Raw genomic sequence first — 23,120 nt, 5'->3', positions numbered from 1 at the left:
GGTGTAACCATCACAGCAGGAATTTTTCTGAAAATAAATGGTTAATTTCTAGAGTAGGGACAATAACTCCCCCCCCCCCTTGTCATAAATTTGAGAAACAAACAATTCTTTGTGCCAATCACTGTAGCCCCTCAAGAAGACATCTTCGCCTGCTGAGACATAAGGTCCGATAGTTATACGTTTTAGGTGTATTGACTGTGATGACTGTTACTTCCAAATTTAAATTAAAGCAATTGAATAGGCAAATTGGGTATTTTATATTTATTTTCCCTTAACATAGTTTTAGAAAAATAAAAACCACTGGTTGTCATAAGTTTTTGACAGTATAAAATCTCAAAATCTGGGTAGTCTACTTTGTTTTAATAAAGTTAAATTTATTTGGATGATTTTTGTTTGGAAATTTCTTTATAGTTATATGCACAAAAAATACAATTTGACTTGCTATTTCGCTGATAATATTTTAAGAAAATAGGCAGTATGTTTTATTAACACATGCATTTTGTCATTGTCAAATGCCACCATGAATTAGAGAGCGTGCAGTATTCCTTTAATAATTAGGCTTCTTTTAACAGTTTATTAATTGATTTTGCATTGTCTGATTAAAAAAATGCTCTTAAGCATTACAGTTAATTTTCAAAAAAATCATAATCAAGAAATTATAAATCCCTTTCTTACCAATATTTTCAAAATGAATGATATTCCAAATAAGTGAATCTTCATGTACTTATTAAAATTCAGTAATCTAAAACACATTGTGTTAAAATATTAATGCTTGAACTTCTTTGATTTAATATTTAATGTTATGTGTTCTATTTAAATCCTTTTGCATTACAAATCCCATTTACACACCAAAACACATTTTTTTTTTCAGACTATATATTTTACTTGTCTCAAAAATAATTTTGAAATAAATCAAGATATATTGATGTTTAAACACAATGTGTTATTTTTTAGTAATTTTAAGTAAAAAAAAAATGCAATATCTTTTATCAGGATTCGCATTAGCAATAAAAAGTCAGTTTGTAAAAATTGCTGACTGTACAGAGAAAATGGGATTCACAATTTTAACTTTCCTTGTAGAATGATTCACAAAGACAGTATTTTGATTCACCAATTTTGAATTACTACCCGCTAATGCAAACTCTGACTATTTGTGTTATTTTCCAAAGTATTGACATGATAACCTTAAGCATTTTCAAGGTGTTTTTTTTAAAAATCTACTTAAAATGCTCTAAATATATCTACTCTGTGTATGTTTAGATTGCTTAAATGCAAGCATCAAAATATCTTATGAAATATATACCACTTAGAATTCGAAGTATGTCAATTGCAACTGCACTCACCACTGTTCAAGCAAATATAAAAGCTGCCCACCAACAATATCTTCAGGTATTTTATTTTTAAGAGTTTTTTTATTATTTTTTGAAATCATGTGTTTAGCCAGATGTAAGTTTACACATAAGTACATGAATATAATTGTTTTTTGCAAGAAATGTAAACCATAGCCATTGTTTTTTAAACAATACTCTAAAAATTTCCCCATATTTAAGTGAAAATGCCAAAATGCTGAGTAGTGATTCTCTTTTGGTGGTCTCAAATAAAGCCGTGTACAACTATTTTGAGAACACAAATTACAGGTTTGATATCATTTTCGGGAAAAAAAGGAGTTTTTCATGTCTACTTTTGTGTGATAGAAATCATAATTTTTATCCATGTAACTAAAAATTAATAGTAAAATCAAACAAAAGTCAATTGTGAGAAGTACAAATAAAATGAAATGCATTTAGTAAAAAGTACATAAAAGCTGTTTTGAAGATTGCATTTGTGTTGACGAAAAATGAACACATTGTATTAGGTCCAAAATATAGTACACTTAAAAATTCTTTTCAGAAATGGGTCATTCTCTGACAAAATTACAATGACAATTATGCTCTCTGCAATCATAGATAAACTATATTGAAACAAGACAAGTTGTTTCTAAGTCCTTGGTCACAAGTAATTACATAATCTACTTCTTCTTAAGGTTCATATATGTTGAAATTGTTGACTGCAAAGTATTGACCATTTTGACAACTTTCTTTGTTTCCATAATTTTGCCCACAATGGTAGTCTTCTGCCTTTGTAGCTTTGTACTTTAAAGTAAAATGGTGCTAGTGTAACCCTCCATTTGCTTATTAAATTAGTTTAGCATTGTTTATCACTAATGACCTTATCTCTAATCCATTTTATTTATCGATAATTCTGTTCTTTTTTTCATGAATTATCACTAAATAGTGATCGATAATTATAGCTTGTTATCAAATTCCCTGGAATCATCACATTTCATTTATAAAAAAAATGAACAGCAATCCGCAGTATTTTATAAATTAAATAGTTTCACAATTTTGCAATATTAGCTGTCTCATCCTGATGCCATAGTGCTCCTGATATGCTGATCATAGTATGATTTAGTTTTGTAGTAATTCATATTATAAAAGACAATCGTAATAGAGCGATGTATACATATCTCTGGCAGTAAATATACCGTAGTTACAGTTGGAACAGAGGAAAAGCTAGCTGTTAAGATGGAATCCCTAAGGAAGTTTAAATACACAATACTTACTACTTACTAACTATTTTATGCTATACGACTTGAGCAACAGGATTGAAAAACTTATTTCTATACACCAGAATATAATGCTCATGCCTTTCCACAACTAACACTAAAAATTTTTACTAATGTCAACACTTCTTTAGATGGCCCAATCATTTAACTACATTACATTTTTTTCTTCTGCACATTTCTTGTTTAAAAAAGTTTCACAGGGTTCTATAATTATACAAACATTTTTAGGAGTAGCATTTCCTCTCATCAATTTGCAACCTTTTAAGAGAATGGCACATAAGCAGTACATATTTTAAAGATTGTACAAGTGCATAAAAAAATCTTTGTTATGTAAATTTTAAAAATGCTTAAAAAAAATCTAATATGGGTAAAAAAAATCTAATATCCGTAAAAGAAGTGTTATATGCGTAAAAAAATCTAATATGCGTACAAAAAATGTTATATATGCGTAAAAAAATTGTTATATACATAAAAATAATCTCATTCCGTAAAAGAAATCTTATATCCAGTTTTTGTCTGTCGTGACCTTGTCATTAAACAAATAAATAAAATTACCCCACACATTTATAAGCAAATGTGGCAACATTTGCTTATAATATGCGGGAAAACTTTGATGAAATTCTTTTTTGACCCAACTACGAACACCACCTAACTTTGGACGCAGGTAAGACTGGACGGCCTGTCAAAAGACTCGTCGGTGCGTTCACAGTTGGGATAGCATATCTATTGACGGGCTTGGCCCAACTTTGGACATATGTATGCAAATTCATCTTAAGTTGGTACCAGCCTAACTTTTGACAAGTGAATCTCCTGATTTTAAATACCGTGTCATAGGATGGGACAAACTCAACTGCACACAAACGACTATTGCAATTTTAGAAAATGTGTCATAAGATGGAACAGGTTTTACTTTTGACAAACAATTCCCATGTTTTATTTCTTTCAAAAAATGACACTATTCACTCATGTTTTTTTATCAGCAACTGACAACCACAATTAAAGGTAAAAATGTGCTGGTAATTTGCCTGTCGCTTAGTCTTGCACTCTTCATTTGTGTCCATTAAACGCTTGTAAACAAATGTCTTCTTTTTCTAGGAACCAAGCCTATCCATAGATCATTTTACCGAGTTCTTATAGGCCTATAAAATTTTGTCAATGTTTCTGTAAACGTTTAAAAAAATTAAAAATAGGAGAATATGTATCAGCGTATTTTCGCTTTAAAATTTTGTATTCTTGTCTTTGTACGGGGTCTTGATTTATTATTAAAAAATAGTCAAGTCCTGGGGACAAGGTTGCAGTACGTCCACCTGCCGCTTCAGACTCGCAATCTTGAGAAAAGTCAAATTGGTTGCCAAGCATTATTTTTACGCATTTAACATTTTTTTTATGCATTTAACATTTTTATGCATACACTGTTATTTTTATGCATTTACCATTATTTTTACGGGTATAAGATTTTTGTACGCATTTTTAAAATTTATACAACAAAGATTTTTTTTATGCACTTGTCGGCCACTGTAGTGTTGAAATGAACTTGACATCAACAAATTTTCGGTTTTAATTTTTTAGAGTTTTAAAATAGAAATATTTAGTGAACAGATTTTACATCGTGTAGTGTTGTATATTTATAAAAATAAGATTATTTTATGCTTAGTTTAATGTTGCAAGGAAATTGTTAACAGTGTGACATAAGTTTTAGTGTTTTTGTCTTTGTATTATTGGATATGATTTCTTTTTAACCATAGATTCTTCAGAGAGAAAGTGCGAGTTCAGTTTAAAGAGAAAACTATGAATTCATTTTATTCGTCACAAGCAACAGAATTATCATTTGTTACTCCGAAACATAAATTGCATGATGATCACTGGTTACTTCCTGGTACATCATCTGCTTATTTCTGTGTTGCATGTGCAGTGGAAAGTTTAGAAGAACAAGACATGTTAGATTTCCACAAAAAGAAAATAGTTACTGAACTTCTTGAAGTGTTTTTACTGAATAATAGTATATGGAAAGTGCTTTGTGTAAAACGTGAAGTTTGTTCACACTTGTTAAAGTTGTTTGTGAGACTAGTGTGCAGTAGTAGAGATGAAGACTATTCCTCTGTTTTGCTTGAGTGCTGTTTATTTGTTATAAAGCAAACTAATCCTGAACATACAGCCAACTTAGTTGTCGATGAAGTTTTAAGAATAAAAGGTTTTTTAAAAAACCTTTATTTACTTAAATTGGTTACAAGTATCCTAAAAGTTGTCCCTGCTGTTGTGCATGTTTTCGTTTGTGACTGGCTGTTGCAAGAAATGGTAAAAGAAAGTTCGGCTGTTGATCACGAATGCTCTTCTTTATTGTGGGAGTTAATTAATATCACTCTCAACGCACAAAATTCAGATGGTACCGTAACACGAGCAACATGTCAGCAAATTATTGTGGCTGCCAACGAAGCCCTAAAAGAGAGTAGAAATACTAAGACCCAGTTAGTCCTATTAGAAAGTGTGAAAACCTTTGTGGAGTTGCCTTATCTTCAAGTTGTTTTGTGCGAACATGAGTGCTCGAAATTTACTACATCAGCACAGTCTACTGTTGAAAGCTTAAAGAGAACATTACTTTCAAAAAATCAAGATATCCAATGCATGGCAATTAAATGTATTGCATCAATTGCCAATTTTAAATTTTTGAGTAAATCAGAAAATCTACTGACAATATTAGATATTGTTCTAGAAAAAGGTATTAGTGAATATATTTTCGAATTGTTACCGTCTGCAGATCCTGTGGTTTTGATTGAATTATTTAAATGTTTGGAAAAATTAATGTGCAGTAAAAAATTTTGTAAAATGGGACATATGGTGTATGGTTTTACAGCTGTTTTAAAATGTGTTGTCACATCTCAAAACTGCCAAGATCAGGAGGTGTTTTATAGAGGCCTGTGCCTCATCCAGTTAATGTTACAGCAAGGTGTGAGGGATAAGCAGGGTAGTCAAGCATGTTCACAGACAGAGCTGATACTGAACATGCTACTGAACGCATTTCAAAAGCCTCAAGAACGCTTTAAACAGTTATCAGTTTCTTTTTTAAACACATATTTACAACATAATGACATATCCTTTAACCAATATGAATTTATTTACAAGTTTTTAGAGATGATCTTTCGGTATATTGAAAAGGATCTTGTTTTTGCTAGTGCTAATGTTGATGAAGTTCTGATTAACTTTATCTGCAGTTCTTATGAAATTATGCTGTTAATTACTGGTAAAGCTTCAGCACAGTTAAAAGAATTTGTTAGCAGTGTTTCTGATAGCCACATGATTGACATACCATATACTGAAATGCCCAACATGTGTCAAGAAAAACGTCAGCTTCTTTTGTTTGTAGAAAGCCTGTATTATTTATGTGATTGTTATGTTGTACCACAAGCTGTGCTCAAGTTTTTGCCAACAAGAAACATGAAATTTCAATGTTTATTTTACAAATGCTTGCTAATTATGTTGGTTTTGTTACCTAATTTTGCAAAGAGACTTGCCCTAAAAATTGCAGAATCATCATTTATCCAGATGATATATGAATTTAAAGTTGTTGCAAGCAGAACATCAAAGAACATGGACTCAATATTGGCTAAAATATTAATTCATCTTAGTTTATCACTGGATTGCACACTAAATTGGAGTAACCAAAAAGAGGAGTTGTTTAATTTGTATTGTAATTTTAACATTCCTATTACTGATTGGAATTGTTTACTTGGACAGCAACACTCTTCTCAAAGACTTAACGACACAAAGTTTGTAAACGAAACCAGAACTTGCATGTTGGCTCTGTTAGCTTACAGCTTCAAGGCTGGCTACAGCATAACTCCATCTGTATACATTCAGAATCAACTTGTTAAGTTTGCAGTTTCTCCAGTAGCATTAAAGTCCTTGCCAACACTTGGGAAAAAATATTTTCTCTATTTGTGGAGTCAAACAGAAATGATTCTACTAAATGAAGTAAATGATGTGGCAAGCATTAATATAATTAGCATGTTTCATGATGAAGCTGACACGTTAATGCCAATATTGTTGATTTGTAAATTGTTTTTTATTTGGATGTTAAAGAACGATGTATCATTAGATTTGCAAAAACAAGTTATGGAAAGGTATTTTACAAACTGCCTGCAAGATAATACTGAAGAATTTGAGAAATTTATATTGTGTGCAAAATCACATGGACAATCTGCCAACGTACTCGAGATTGTTTTGCATTTAGGTAGTTCTTGTATAAGCCAGCTAATTCTTGATGGCTTGTACATGATATTCCGGTCATTAGTTCAAGATATGGAACCAGATGTCCATGCTCACCTAAAAAAGTTTATCCATAAATTATTTCTTACCAATGAAAATGTTATCAGTAATAGTAATGTGACCCTATTGTATAAATGCTTGAATGCAATTGAAATCATATGCAGAAGTGATGTTGATGAAGATGACTTAAAATTACTTTGTCGTGCAATTGTGTTAGCTGTTGAGAATCACGTCCCTACATTGCAACTGGAACTTATTAATTTTATGTATGTGTTAGTTACAAAAGCACTCGTCACTCAAGATGTTAAAGTAACAACTATTTTGGTTGAAAAGATCGATTTATTTTTACAGTTTGAAAAATTAGTTTTCACAAATGAGAATAGTTTTTCTAATGCAAAATCAAGTCAAACCTTGGAGAAGGTCAATAGTGCCACCTTTCTCTTCATCTCTGAACTAATTTATAGTATCCACCTTTTTGCTCCGCACCATAACATTACTATTAGATGCTCCAAGAGTCTGCTTGTGCAGAGTATTGCATGTTCAGTTGGCCCAACTCATCAAATATCAGTTTTGAATTTTTGGAAAAGATTCTTTGAACAGAAATGCAGCACTTCGTTGATTCAACTTATAAATGAAAATGCAGAGCCTTGCCGTATTACAAGTCAAGATATCCATCGTATCTTTATCATACTGCAGAACCTATATTACAACCAGGAGATTTCGATCTGTGAAGGAGCAATTGAAGTTATTTGTGCCTTAGTACAGAACATTAGTTCAGAGGAAATAATCAAACAAAGTTGGAATAAAGCCTTGTTACAAATTGTATTTGAAAGATTAAACCTTGACGAAGTCCACCCACCATCTGTTAGCTTGCTTGTAATGTTCTTAAAACAAAAATGCATTTCAGATAAAACATGTCTTATTTCGATAGCTGCAAAGCTAATAAAACAGTGCACAACCCATGGTTCACACTATTGTGAAGAGGTTTTGGTTTTGGTTCAGATAGTTTTGAATAAGCACTGTAAACTTATGACGTACACACAGTTGAAGGAAATTAAAAGTGACATTCGAGTCATCAGTGAAACCATTAATCAATCTGATTTAAATCTCACAAAACTGAATTATGTTTCATTTAATGGCGTGTTATTTACTCATGTTAACGCAGCACGAAGTGTTGATATAATTCAGCGAATTGCAGGTGTTAAAAATGCAATTGACAAACAAATGAATCTTTGGGAGGGAGAGACAGATTCTGGAGAAGAAACTGAAGAATGATAACATTTTGGATGATGTTTTTTTTTCTGTTTGCATTTTTAGTTATTGAAAACTGTAAAAAAGTAACGTTTTGAGTTTCTATTATTAGAAGGAAAATGCATGAAGAAGGTTTTAGGTGTGCATAATAAAGTATAAGTTTTTGCACAAAAATAAATAATTGTGAATGGCAAAAAAGGTATTCACTTTTTATTTATTTAAAACTAATATGAATTTAATAAATTGATAAAATCGTGTTACAAAAGTATTATATCGATTATTCCTTATTTGTTAAAAACTTTATAGTTATTTTTATATATGCCTTTCCTAAAATGAATTTAGTTTGCCTAAAAACTGATTCAAATTTTTTTTCCTATGGTAACCTGATATTTAATCCACTATTTGTAAACCTTTTTCAATAAATATTAATTTATACCTCCCTAAAATATGAAATTCTTTGAGGGCTAAGATGCCATGACAGCCTGTTATTGTACTTGTGCCATTTTGCATACATACTGTCTTCATTCATAGTCACCCACCTACGTCAAGAAAAGTATTGCTGCACCAAAATTTATGGGATGTATTAAATGCATTGTGTATCAAACGTAAAAAGATATGTAACAAATAGTGGCATTTGTTTATCAGTAAAAACAGTGACTTAAAATATTTAGAAGTCCAGAACCAAAGGCTAAACCTTACAAATAGTGTTCAAAGCAAGGAAATAAAATATTAACTTTTTTCAACAACCCAAACATGAGGCTTAAAAAAGTATCAAATAATCACAACCAGTGGAAAACCATTTTTAGACTATGAACGAAACAGTTGACACGTACATCCTTATTTTTAAGTTAATTTTATTTGTTGACTTGTTGCGAACCTGTTTACGTTCATATTATTGTAATTATTATTGATTGTTCTATTGTTTAAATGTAAGAAAAAGTTTTAATATATTTGTGTTTTCTTTTTTTTTGTGGATTCTTTTTATAATCGATGTACTAAAACACATTAAATTGTTCTTCCAAGTGCCATTCTTCCTATTAGATGCATTTTCTTTTAGCTGTGTACTTGTTAAGACAAGAATTGACAAGAATTAAGGGTGAACAACCTGTTGCAGGACTAAAAAGAAATTAATTCTTAATGGGTGTTATATTTTTAGAATGCAATTACAAAGAGTGACAGAAGACCTGGCCCATGTCTGGTAGCTGTTAGTAAAACTAAACCACATGAAATGATTAAAGTGGCTTATCAACATGGTCAGAGAGATTTTGGTGAAAATTACGTATGTATTACTATTATTATATTGATTATTTTGTGTTTACTTAATGTACCTCAGGATTGCAACATTTTTTAATTGTTTTAAGGTTCAAGAATTGGTACAAAAAGCAACATATTTTAAGGTAAGCTGTTTTTCTTTGTCTGCATTTTTTGTCATTGTAAAATATATGAGTTAAATGACACCAATTGACATGGATTTTATGTTTTGGAGTGTAAAAAATAAGATACATTGTTATTTTTGCTTTTAGGACGCTGGATATGAAGATATCCGATGGCATTTTATTGGTCACTTGCAAAGGAACAAAGTAAATAATTTATTAGGTAAGTGACTATTTTTCAGCAAACCTACTCCAATGGTATTTTTTATGTTTACAAGTCATATTTTATATCACAGATGAACAAACGTTTGATTTAATACAACCTTAATTTCATCTTCCTAGGAGCACCAAACCTGGAAGTTGTGCAAACAGTCGATAGTATAAAACTTGCTGATGCTTTAAATAAAAGTTGGCAGAAGAAGAACAGTAATAAAATGTTAAAAGTATTTGCACAAGTAAATACTAGTGGTGAAGAAAGTAAGTCATGTTTAAATTTTAAACATTGTGTTTGACTTAGTGAGAGTAATGTGGCAGTGTATTGTGTTGTTAGATCTAACAACAAAAATGTTTTAAATGGACTAGTTGTAACTAGTAGGTTATGTATTTTTATAAAAAAACAATAGAATTCGCTTATAAGCTACTGACAACTACTATCTTAAAGCTCCTGGCAGTTTTCCAATCTCAACAACAAAATAAAAAAAATTACATTTGCTATTTAGGAGTCCCTAAAACAACTTTTTTCTCTCGCGCACACACTTACGGACAGACAGATATTAATATAAAAGATGCGAGTACAAGGTGTATGTTGGAACATTTGTGTAAAACAGCATTGTTTTAATTTCTTCACTATTTTTTATATTTCTTATTAGACAAATCAGGATGTACTCCAACAGAATGTACAGACCTTGTAAAACATATACAAAGTAATTGTGACTGTTTAAGCTTGCAAGGCTTAATGACTATTGGTTCATTTCGAGAAATTACTGGTCCAAATCCAGACTTCATAGTAAGACTTTCTTGAGCATAATCCGGTTACTACTAGGAAAACGTTGTTGATCGTAACAAGGTTTCTGTTATGCTTTAGTGCTTAGTTCACTGTCGCAAGAAGGTTTGTGAAGATTTAAAACTGGATGAAAATGATGTCCAATTGAGCATGGGAATGTCGCATGACTATGAAAAAGCTGTAATTATTTTATTTTTTATGACATGGTTTAAAAAGACACATAAATTAACTTGTCACTCGAAAATGGCAACACAGTATTAATTTTTCATTCGGATTTGAATTTTTTTTATGTTTAGATTCTTGCTGGTAGTACAACTGTTCGTATTGGAAGTACCATATTTGGATCGAGAGAGAAGAAGAAAGACAGTAAAGACACAATGCAAGCAGTTGCGGATGTGTCATCAAAATAGATTACACAGTAATGTATTTGGTAACATCAATTTTTATAGTTGTGTTATTTTTATAAACATTTTAAAAAAAACTAAAATATTGAAATATTTATTTAATTTAAGCCTAGAAATGTTTGTCTTCGGTTTTTAAATGTTTTACGTAAGTGAGTTTTTCTTTAAGAGATATTTCCTAGCTATCAGTTTATACCAGTGAGAAATGTAAATTATATAACTGCCTGATGTTGCTAAAAATTAAAAATTTCACCGTAAAATTAAATAACTTGTAGGTACAATATCTCACTTTAAATGCTTACAAAACAAAACACAACACCCTAGAGGGTTTTTGCTTTAGTACTAACCGGTATGATTTTATGCTTTATGCTTAGGTAAAGTCAGCAACTGTGATTTTTCCTATGTTACATTTTGTATCCTATATATGTTGAATGTACACTCGCTTGCTTATCAATTTTGGTTACAACCTTACTTCTTCAAAAAATCTGTTAAATAGAATGTATAAACAGGATTATTAAGTATAAATAAGGCATTCTTTTTAGATTTATTTTTTTGTTGTGTCAAAAAAATGTATCCTTTTTTTATCACATATTTCTAATTTCGATCAATTTAGGATGTTCATCTTCACTACTATACTTTCCAAACATAAAGAGCTACTACTAGAGGAAGAATAATTTAACTTTCTCCTTTTCTGCATGCATTTTTGTTATTTACTTTTATGTTTACATTTTCTTTTCTGTAAGGTTTTTTTGCTTGGTTGCAAACTCTGTTGATCTTGTTCCTGTTCTGTCCTCAATCAGTGTAGGGAATGTAACAGTGGATCATTTTCATCATCCCTTTGTTTATTTTCCCTATCTGACATAATTGATACTTTATATAACTGCTTGTTCCCATTCGCTCAACACTGAAATTAGAAAGAGAAGGAAATACTGTAATTCAGTATGGAACAAACAGTCAGATTGATTTTACATTTCCTAATATTATGTACTAAAATATTCCATGCCCATAATAATTTTACCAGTGTTAACGTTAACTGTCTGGTGCTATTGTAATCATTACTGCTTTGTCCATACTTTAATTTGAAAAAATCAAATATCATTGTAATTTTGCATGTATTCTTGCACATTCCTATAAATGTGTTGTTGTTTTCATATTAGTGTTTTGACAAGCATCTGTGACAGCCTTTGCCCAAGCAGTGCTTATACACTGCTGCAAAACCCAAATCTGAGGCATACACTCTACCATTCAGGGAGAAATTTCAACCACCACCTAATGTCTGCTTAATCTTCAGCATATAAATAAATGTGGTGGTTCAAGCAGGAGACTAAAGTGGAAAAATGACTAACCTATGCAAAAATATTCAACCTGGTTTAACAACTTTTAATGCAAAGGATGATGACCTAAATAAAGAGAAAAGCTCGTGCTTGGTGCACGTTTTCTTATTGTGCCAGCTTAGCAGATCATCCCGTAACCCTGTATATTTTCCTGTGGTTAACCGAATAATTTGTTGAGATGAATCAATCTCAATTTCCAGATATGCGAGTGACTGTGCAGGCCCCACCGTTTTGTCTTCGACCAAAGACACTCCTAATTCAGAGCAAAGGGACTGGATCGCATCCAGACGTGTCTCAACCTCATCTCTTGACTTCCCACAGACTAAAAAATCATCAAGACAGTGAAGAACAAAGGGAATCCCTAAGACCACGATAAAAATCCAGCATAGGTTCGCAACTGTGTTAAAAATGAAGGGGTGAACGGCTCTCAAATGAAGAGGGTGGTTAAACGCATGTCGTCTGGCCAGCAAATTAGGCAAGCCACTCTCCACCAAGTTTAAGTCATGACATACAAGCCTGAGTGATTGCATTGCCGCCGCAAACACTAAGTCATGACAAACAAGCCTTAGTGTGTGCTGCGGCAATGCAATCACACATCCAGCGACCTTGACATAGCGTTTTCGATAGGTGCTACTGCTTAAAAAACTTGAAGCCAAACGCCATCCACCCATCAAAATAAAATCAAGAAAGGTAACAACAAACTAATTCCGTACATGCTTGTGTGTTTAACAACTTTGTATATTGTAATTAATAACAACAGTCTTTTCCTTTTCACAGATAAATCGAAATACCCAGTATTTGTTTACCCACACAGGCCATGATCGACAAGCTAGAAAACGGCACCAGAACTTCCATCCCACTGTGTATCAACCTGCACAACCTAAAATTAAGACCTCTTAACCAAAAGTAGACTATCAAATCAATGGTTTTGTCTTTATGTTTTCTCTACAAAGGAAGGTTTATAACATTTAAACTTAACCGAATTTAGTGAATAAGAATATATTACAATCATTTACGAAATAAGATGCATTATATACCTTTCCCCCCACTTTCATCCTTTTTTGTGATAATGCTTTTATCAAACGCATCACTTCTCCAACTTCTCCATTTACTCCCTGAAGATAATAAGATGTTCACGTACAGTTCTTTAATTACCTTGTACTAATTTTTGCGCGAAAATTAGTACAGAATTTTAAGTCTCAAACAGTAGTGCATGACAATTAATACATGCAAAAATATCTATAATTGTATTCATAATTTGATTCTTTTTCCCCAAGTAAAATGGTTAAAGAAACACAAAATAATTAAAATACATAACTATGACAGATAATATTTACAAGCACGGCATGGTTTTTGCTCTAATAGAATAGACTTCATTCAAAATGACGATTCTGTCGTCTTCTTTTTCTCCGGTAGTTCTTGTACGCTTGTTTGTACTATTTTGGAACATTGGTCTTTTATCATGACATTTAAAACCATTTTTTACTTTGTTTTTTTCCATCTTAGGATCTTTCTCATGACTTATCGCAGCTGGTGTTAGGTTATTCATCTTTGTTGTTGACGCACTATGTGTTGCCGTGTCGCTTTTTCTGTGTTACCTTCAACAGCTTAATATAACTATATTGTCTTTATTATTTATTGATAGGCTTATATATATCTTAAAATTTAGGTGATGTAAATACTGCATTATATTCTACATTAACCTACTTGTGAACATTCAATAGGGCGAAACTATTAGTCATTGCTCATTGTACTACTATTGTAATTTTTCAAGCTGAAAAAGAACACTCGCATTCACAAGATTGGTCAAGTTTCATAATATTTCTGCCAAAGGTCCATTTTTGTTTCGTCATAAATCGTCATAATAAAATGCAAAAAGCTGATAAAACTTTTCCTTGTGAGAAATCTTTTGGGGATGGTTAATTAAAAAATCATGTATGGTGGAATCACAGTTGACTCTCCCTACTTCGAATTCCCATGGAGAAAACTTTTTGTTCGAATTATAGAGATATTCAAATTATAGAGAGTCTCTGTAATTCGATGGAATTACTGCAAAACCAGCATAAGCTCCTAAGGAACTTGGTTCAAACCATTCACTAAGTTTAGTGCTTAGGTGATCTTGAATGGGAATTGTTAAGCTGTGCAAGTAGTAACTAGATACAGTATCAGCTGATACATTACTTCTATGTACCTGCCGAGAACAAACTCTAGGTCTACTTCTTGCACACTGACTGTAGAATTTACTGAAACTGCCTCTGTGTACCAACGTTGTGATAATCATTTGCAGAAGCCCCTTTAGTTAAGGACATATTTTTAAGACTTTGTATAAGTTGCAAGCTCGCTAAAAGGTCAATAGTCTTTGTAACTGGCAACAATAAGTCCATTACTGACCGTGTTACAACTAGTGAAACAATAAAAATTAGTAACAAGATGCAGAAGGGAAGTAGCTTTTGTAGTAGTATCACGGTTACATTCCTTATCAAGATTTATACTTGAGTCCTCCCAAGTGTACACAATTGCAACAAATAATTCCTGAAAAACATCTAAGCCAATTATCTGTTCAACTTATATAGTCCGCCAAACATCAATTGACTTTTTCTTTATAGCTTCAGGACAATGTCGTAAAATATTTACCTCTAGGGGCTGTTACCTAACTTGAGACAGGTTAAAAAAATAGGATAATTCCTTTACTCTTTCTAGGGTATTTTTAGCCTTCCTATTTATTCTTAAAATGTGAGCTGACAGTCCATTTTTATGTCCAGAAACAGACCCTGCCCCATCATACCCTTGCCCACGACATACCCTTGCCCACGACATACCCTTGCCCACGACAATATCCAAAGATAATCTTTGGAAAGACATTTTAACTGAGGCAAAATCTTTTCCTGCTAACCTTTCCTCACAATAAGTATATCTTAAAAATTTCTTCCAAACCAGAGACATGCTGCCTCATCTGGAAAGAAAAACTCATTTTTTTCTCTTCTTAACAATGTTAGATATTACTGAACCACAACATCATATCAAAGCATTTTAAAAAGTTTTGAGATATAAGTAGCATTCTTACTGACAGTTTGTAAATGTTCTTTTAATGCATCGTCTCCTTAACAAGTTTTAAGGAGTTTTTAGAGGATGTATCAGCCTTGCAAACATGATTTAAATTCATCTCGTCTAATGTGTTTACAATAACTACATAAAGGTTATTAAATCCTCCATGCCTTCAAAATTTTAACCTACCTTGTTGCGCAAACATATATTACGTTCTAGAATCAACCACCTAGTTTCAGAGTAGTTAAAAAAAATTTAGATATCTCTAATTTGGCTTTATAATTTATGCCACAGGATTTACAGATTGCTAGATTTAATCGATGGTTATAGCAATGTGTGTGCAAGGCTTTTTTATGCACAGGAGTCTTGCTGCTAAACTATTTGTTAAACCTGCCACTGATCCTTCACCATCATAACTTTGACTTCTACAATCCATGATATCCAGCCTAAGATCTTCCGTAAAAAACTTTGGGTCTATTTTACATAAACCATCACATGACAAATCTCTTTTACAATGAACTAGTGGAAAAAAATTCTACTCCAACCAGTATTTGTCAACAGACCTTACACAAAAAGAAATCAATTGTCCATACATTCATCACCTAGAATTTAGAAAATATATGTATTATTTTTTGCACTGCTTTCCAGTTTCTTTAAAAATCGGAGTTTGTACTTTTTCCCCCTTTCAGTCATTTATTGTCTTAGCAGCTATTTAAGTGTTGTTAAATTCAAATACCAGAAAGAGAAACGAATTAAAACAGGTAAACTATCCAGTTATCAAAGAGTTTTGAATTTAGTGTCTCTTCGGCAAAACACCTCTCTTATCATAGCGAATTAATCCATTCTTGGTACAATACTTTGTATTGTAATTTATAACAACAGTCTTTTTCGTTTCACTAATGATTCCAAATACTCAGTTTTGAATTTAGTGTCTCTTCGGCAAAACACCTCTCTTATCATAGCGAATTAATCCATTCTTGGTACAATACTTTGTATTGTAATTTATAACAACAGTCTTTTTCGTTTCACTAATGATTCCAAATACTCAGTTTTTGTTTTCCCACACAAAACCATGATCGACGGGTTAGGAAACGAAACTGGCCTTCCGCCCTATAGCCCATCAACCAGCAAAATCTAAAATTAAGACCTTGCACCAAAACAATATTTTTTATTGTACTCCACATAAGAAATTTGTTTTTTAAGTAGGCTATTTAAAACGATGGTTTCGTCTTTATTTTTCTTTACAAACAAAGATTTATAATATTTTAACTTCAGAATATAATACAATCATTTACAAAATAATATGCATTATATACCTTTACCTCCTAATTTTATCCGTTTTTGGGACGGCGCTTCATTGAAAGCATCACTTGTCCAACATCTCTATTTACTCCCTAAAGACAATAAGACATGCAAACACAGTTCATACTCTTTAATTAACAGAAATATAGAAAAAAAATTTAATTCAATAACACAAATATTGTCACATCATTCACTTCATCAACCACATCTCCTCCAACATCTCCACTTGCTCCCTGAAGACAAAAAGACATGCATGCAAAGCTCATACTTTAACAGAAAGCCAGAGAACACAAATTGTGATAATTCAATTTAAATAAAAGGCTTGCAATGTTAGTGTAAAATTGTATATACTCGTTGCACATTGTTCATACTGGCACAATATCCTATAAATAGAAAATATGTTTTAAATTACGTTAGTTTATTTTTTAATATCAGGGTTGTACACTTGTCCAATAGCGAGGGTGAATTGATTCTTGGGGAAATTTTCATCAAACTGATATTAACCCTAAGTATCAAAGTAATATTAACCCCAGTAAACATTTATAAAGACTAGAATCCTAAATTTGTCTTTGTGAATCCATACCTTTAAACATGTTTCCACAACAGAAATTATTGCACAGCCACACTTTGATAGGTCTCCTGTCTCTCCAAAGTATTCTCTTGCAAAACCAGGTGTAGTAAATGAATCAAATAACTAGGATCCTTTGTCTCTTTTTTTGCATCTAAAACAATGTCATTATATCCATGCTAATGCTGCAAACCTAGAAACTAAAAAAAGTGGTAATTAAAAAGAAGAACTGAAAATATATTCCCCAATGAACTGACCCAGGTATGAACAATACTTGGGGAAAAGTGCAAAGTAATGTATTTTATAGTGTAAAGGGTAATTTAAATGCACATGTCATCATACAGATCATAAAAAATGTCTGTACTTGTGCATGACAAACATGAACTAAAAAATATTGTATTGATTTTAAAGTAAACAGATAAATAGAACATTATCCAGAACCTGATACTTATCTAGAAACTATCGATCGTGAAATGGGTGAAGATGGTGAGTTCCCTATTGCATTTAGCACAGTAGCTTTTATGACAATGATTACAAGTGACGCAAGATCTGTTTTATAGACAATTATAGAACAAACTATCCAGAACTTGAAACATGTCATATCTTTCATGAATCTCAAATACTTTTAATTAGTTTTAATGGTATATTTAGTTTTTATAATTAATTCTAAAATATGGTTCCATAGCGTAATTTGGGGGCAGGTTGGGGACTTATTAAGAAAACATACTTAAAAAAAAATAAAACACAATGATTATACGGAAAAAAATACAGGGTTAAACACTGATTAAAAACTTTTAACTAATAGAAAAATTACAGAAAAAAATGCAACAGACTTATCTTATGCATGCCAGGTAAGACGAGTCACTATAAAAATCAAGTAACAGAAACTAAGTGTTAAGAATTCGATAATTCATACGAAACAACTGAAAAAAATAATCTTCACAAAAAGAAACAGTTTATTAACTTTATCAAGATTTATGAAACAGCTGTAAATTTTTGAGCCACGGAATCTGCTACAAACAATCTACAGAGTGGAATGTTTTTTTAATGGAAACAATTTTTGAACTTTATCAAGATTTATAAAACACCTTCAAATTTTCGGCATAAAGAGACAGTCTTTGGCATATTAATATTAGCACATATAATTAAAACGCTGTGTGAGTTTGCACTTCCTTATATTATAATAACACTTCTTTGTATATAAAAAAACATATCAGAAACCGAAAAAGAAACTGAGCTTCTAAGATGAGTTTCTTTTAACAATATTTTTTGAAACATATAAGAAACATTTCAGGCTGAAAATACAAAAATTTAAGAAACATTGAGGCTACACGCAAATTTTGTGTTTCTTATTTAAAAAAAATTAGTGCAAGTATTATTGAGGCACTTTTTGTCATATTAGTATAAGCACATATAATTTAGGCAAAATAAAAGCTAAGGTAAAAAGTAGGCATATAATATAAAGTCTTCTTGAGAACACATTTTTTAGAGGAGCAAAACCTCTAGACTTTAAATCTAAAACTTAACTAGTCGAGTTTATTATTGTGCTTGCACTTTGTAATTTTTCTTATTTTTCTTATGATCTACATTAATATTTTATAATTGGAATTTTTCAGAGTCTTCTTTGTACCACTTTTTATAGTAGTTGTTGTTTTTAATCATGGTAGTCCGAGACTTAGAGAATTTATCCTGCGCATACCATTTATCATATCATTTGCTCTGTTTTTTAAAAGCTCAGTTACGTCAAAGTCACCATAAAATATTTCTGGTAATCATAAAAAAAACCTGCCACTGAACCTGCACCATCATCACTTTGACCTCTACAATCCATAATATTCAGCCTACGATTTTCCTTTTGAAAATGACAATCAGTAAAGTACAGAGGTTACAATCCTTCCAAAGAGATCAAAGTTATGACCGTTGTTAAAAAATATTATACCAGATAGCGTATTGAGAGGTACTGGAATAGTCTAAAACTCTCCTTTTCCATAAACATATCACCTTCTTTTTCAACATCTTTATCATTAATACCCTTTTCAATTGTTATAAATTGTCCTCAAGTAATGCTCCTGGTAGTATTCACACAAATCAAGTTTGGTAAAAAACCACTTTTGACTCTCAAAATTTATATAATATGGCCATGGGTCCATAAAATAACAATGATCTGCAGCTATCTGTTCAACATTAATGAGTCGTTATTCTTTTGAAGAAACCTAATTTGGCATTGATATCATTAAGAAATAAATGATTGATGGAATATGGGCATTTAATTTCCAAGCAGGCAGGTTTACAACAGGAACAGTTTACAATTCGATCAGGACTACTACCAAGGTAAGGAACACCTTCATCCAAATATAACCCACATTCATGCATTTGTAAATTTATATGTTTTTTTTCGTTGTTTCAAAAAAACTATGTGCACTATTCTCCTCCATAACTCGTCCATATTTCAATTTTTCAATGTTTACAAATAACATACCAGATAGATATTTGATGTAACTGCCACATATCAACATTATTGCCTTTTTCAGATTTAAACATTTTTGTATGTACATCGTGACAGTTTAAACAGTTACAACGCCTTTTCAAAAGTCAAATCAAGCTTTATGAACTTTGTCAATGATTAAAGATTCAATTTTCTTTATATTATCTGGTGTCATGTGGGAGAGGTTTTTGCTGAATTCTGCAATACTACCTGACATTAATATGATATCATTAATACTCATTTGGTCATGTGATTTGGAAATATTTGCTGTAATCACCTCTTTTATAAAGTCGACTTTTGGCATTGGAACTGCTGTTTGGATAATATTCTCTGGTTCTATCTTTCTAAGAGCTTCAGCTATGACAGACAGGGTTAAACACCTTTAAGGTGTTTGAACGAATTCCTCGTTTCCTTATAACAACACGAAGGTTTTTATTTTCATAATATATTACCATTTTTTTTTTCATATTATATTACCATTATGAGTTGTGTTAACTATACCTTCAGGTTCTTTCTTATAAAATCTGTCTGAAGGTCATACCTACTCTTGCTCCTTTCCACGAAACTTTAAATGTGATGTGATCCTAAAAGTTGTAAAAGCAGGATAAAAACATCGTAAACTTTCTGATCGTCAATTTTCTTCGCCAATTCAAAGGTTTTCTGCACGTCTAAATATTGAGGTACCTCTCAACGTCCGTGTGATAAAAATGTCGAGAGGACCACAAATTAGGTTCTTTGCCGGAAACACATCAATGTCCGCGTTCTTTGACTCGCGAAAGATACAATCCGTAACGTCAAATTTCTGTAAGTATAATATCAACCAAACCACTTCCCAACAATTTCCTCCTTCTTAGTGAGTCTCTTCTAACACGCTTTCATAGAAGACAGACTTTAATTCTTTTGACACTTCTTACTTTCTTCGTCGTCTAAAGCAAAGCAAGTAGAGTAAAATTTTAACATCTCTGTGGCATCTCAATCCCTCCCTATATAACTATTTATGATACCTTCTTCTTCTTTTTCCTTTTCCTGCAATTCTTTTGACCCACAATAATCTGTTCCTCTTTCTTTCTCTCCTCTTCTTCCCTTCGGTTTGTGTTCATTTTCCTTCCGTCCCTGTTTCTTGCGCTCTATCTCTTCCAAAAAAGCCTTTAGCGTAATCACATGAGTGTTTTTATAAGTCTTATTTTTTTAGATTTAAAATTTTAGCACATCATAGCACATCTTTCTTTTTGTCTATCAGTATTAAATCTTAAACTTCAGACCTCGTCTGGGGATTATTAAATACAAGAGAATGGCTAGGCTTTAGAATAACCCTCAAAATAACCTTAAAAACTGCTGGTTTGGTGGCCCATACAATGACGTAGTATACTCATTTTTCATTTTTATATGAAGGACGTAAGATACCAGGCACAAAGCCATTGAGATGTTATAACTGTTAACTTAGGAAAATTGTAAAGTTTCATCCATAATAATAAACAAGTTTATCCCCCTCCAATACTTCAGACAACCTTCCACTACTGATATTTGTAACTGAATTGTCAGTAACATCGTTATGAAAACAAAATAATAACAAAAATAACTGTTGAGTCGACAAAAATTGTAGGGACACCACACTATGCCGTAATTAGACGTGTCATATAACCCCACCCATCTAAATGTAGAGTGAAAACACACAAGCGAATCCAACCCTTGTTGTAATCAATGTGGACTTTCAGCAAAATTTTTGTCGTTTTTTTGTAAGTTTTCAGTTGACGAGAACGGGTCCAGTATTTTGTTTAACATTTGTAAATGATGAATTCGATCTTCAAAGTTTTTGTTGACTGACTAAACTTATTCGATGAAATGTTATTTTTATTTGTTGATTCATTATTCAATCATTCCGTTAACTCAATCGATAACTTGAAATTTTCCTTTGATTAATTCGCCCCTTCACTTGATAAATTCGCCCTTTAATTGATTAACTGATTCGACGACTTAAAAAAACGATTTATTCTTCGTCTTACCGACTTGAAAAATTGAATTATTTTGAAACTGGTTTAACTTTACAGGCGGTCTTCATTTTATTTAGAACTGCAGGTGTAGGTAGATTTCAAAGGAACCTTTCAAACAGTGGTATTTTCTGGAAAAAACACTTCGTTTTTACCCTAGTGCCATAAAAAAGATTTACTTTTTCGTATTGGATATTTAGTATTTATTGAAGACGAGCTGACTGCATATGCATGTTTAGCGTCCTATGTTAAATTTATTCATAGATCGATTATGAAATTTTTATTCAATCTTTCAAACAATCCATCTTGTAAGATTTACAAAACGGTTTTTACTTTTGGGTAGCTCTCATGATAACAGTCAGTTATACACACAGGTCTTCTCGCTGGTATAAACACACTCACAAAATATGCTATCTGTATCATCGTGTGATGAGAATTTTTGCTGAAAAGATAAATAAGTTCTTATAATAAACGTTAAATATGCGATTGGAGAAAATACTTCAACTGATTTTATATTTGCGTTTTGACATTGACGGTAAAACATTTTTTGCTATATTACACTTAGTAAATATTTCACAATAGGGTTAATTATATATCGTTATATATTTAGAAGAAACTTTATTTTATTGATTGAAATATTAATTGTATTTTTTGGAAAGATAATATCAAGGTTGCTACAATTGGAAAATTAAACTACCGTCTATTACATTTTTAAAACTTTTTTTCTTGTTAATGAAATACGAATTTTTTCATATAATATCTAAATTAATAACAGTATGGTCATTTTTGGTAGTGCAGCATCAGCCAAATAAAAATTATTTTTATTTATTTAAAGCTATACGGTCCTTCCTAAAAACAAGACATTTTTTCCAGGGTTTTTTTTTTCTTTGTAATTTGAACGTTTACTGAATCAAAATGACTAATTCCATTTTATGATATTAAATTACCTCTTTTGTTGCGCTTAGAAAAACAGTAGCGGAAGAAATTTTTTTCAAATTAACTAATTTTGGACAGCATTGGCCAAAGCTTGTTTCCCCATAAAATATTTAATTCAAAATTTTATTTAAAAGGCGACAACTTTGCTTGCTGAAATCTATATTATAATACCTGTATACGTCTGTCTGTCTGTCTGTCTGTCACGCAAAATGGCAGCTTAGCTGCGCAATAGCGAAAAGCACGCAATGTGGTATAAAAAGGACGGGCGAACCCGTGGATTTTCCACGGGCTAACTAGCGACTAGTTTCTTTTAAATTCGCCAAAACTTTCCCAAATTAAAGGCCAATGGTTATCTCGTAAAATTTCTTAGGCATATCAAATTTAAGTCAGATTTTTTTTTAAATTATCTTTTGTTAGTAATCCAATATTTTGGTTTGATATTATATTAGCATTAGTTATTATACCAGTACTAGTTATTACACCAGTACTAGTTATTACAACAGTGCTAGTTATTATACCAGTTCTAATTATTTCACCACTACCAGTTATTACACCAGTACTAGTTA

General features: G+C 31.6%; 1 protein-coding gene across 1 annotated transcript; it reads left to right on the top strand.

Annotated features, from left to right (window-relative positions):
• The first annotated feature begins 995 nt into the window (after positions 1-995).
• On the top strand, positions 996-17,955 carry LOC130645705 (pyridoxal phosphate homeostasis protein-like). The gene is made up of 8 exons (XM_057451787.1): positions 996-1,389; positions 9,276-9,398; positions 9,481-9,516; positions 9,643-9,715; positions 9,835-9,969; positions 10,362-10,498; positions 10,577-10,675; positions 10,792-17,955. Exons 1-8 carry the CDS (start codon positions 1,270-1,272, stop codon positions 10,903-10,905), a joined length of 837 nt encoding a protein of 278 aa, XP_057307770.1. The 5' UTR covers positions 996-1,269; the 3' UTR covers positions 10,906-17,955.
• The last annotated feature ends 5,165 nt before the right edge of the window (positions 17,956-23,120 follow it).

This window comes from Hydractinia symbiolongicarpus, chromosome 5, assembly GCF_029227915.1.
Source record: "Hydractinia symbiolongicarpus strain clone_291-10 chromosome 5, HSymV2.1, whole genome shotgun sequence".
NCBI lineage: Eukaryota > Metazoa > Cnidaria > Hydrozoa > Anthoathecata > Hydractiniidae > Hydractinia > Hydractinia symbiolongicarpus.
This window is presented reverse-complemented; position numbering and strand designations above follow the sequence as displayed.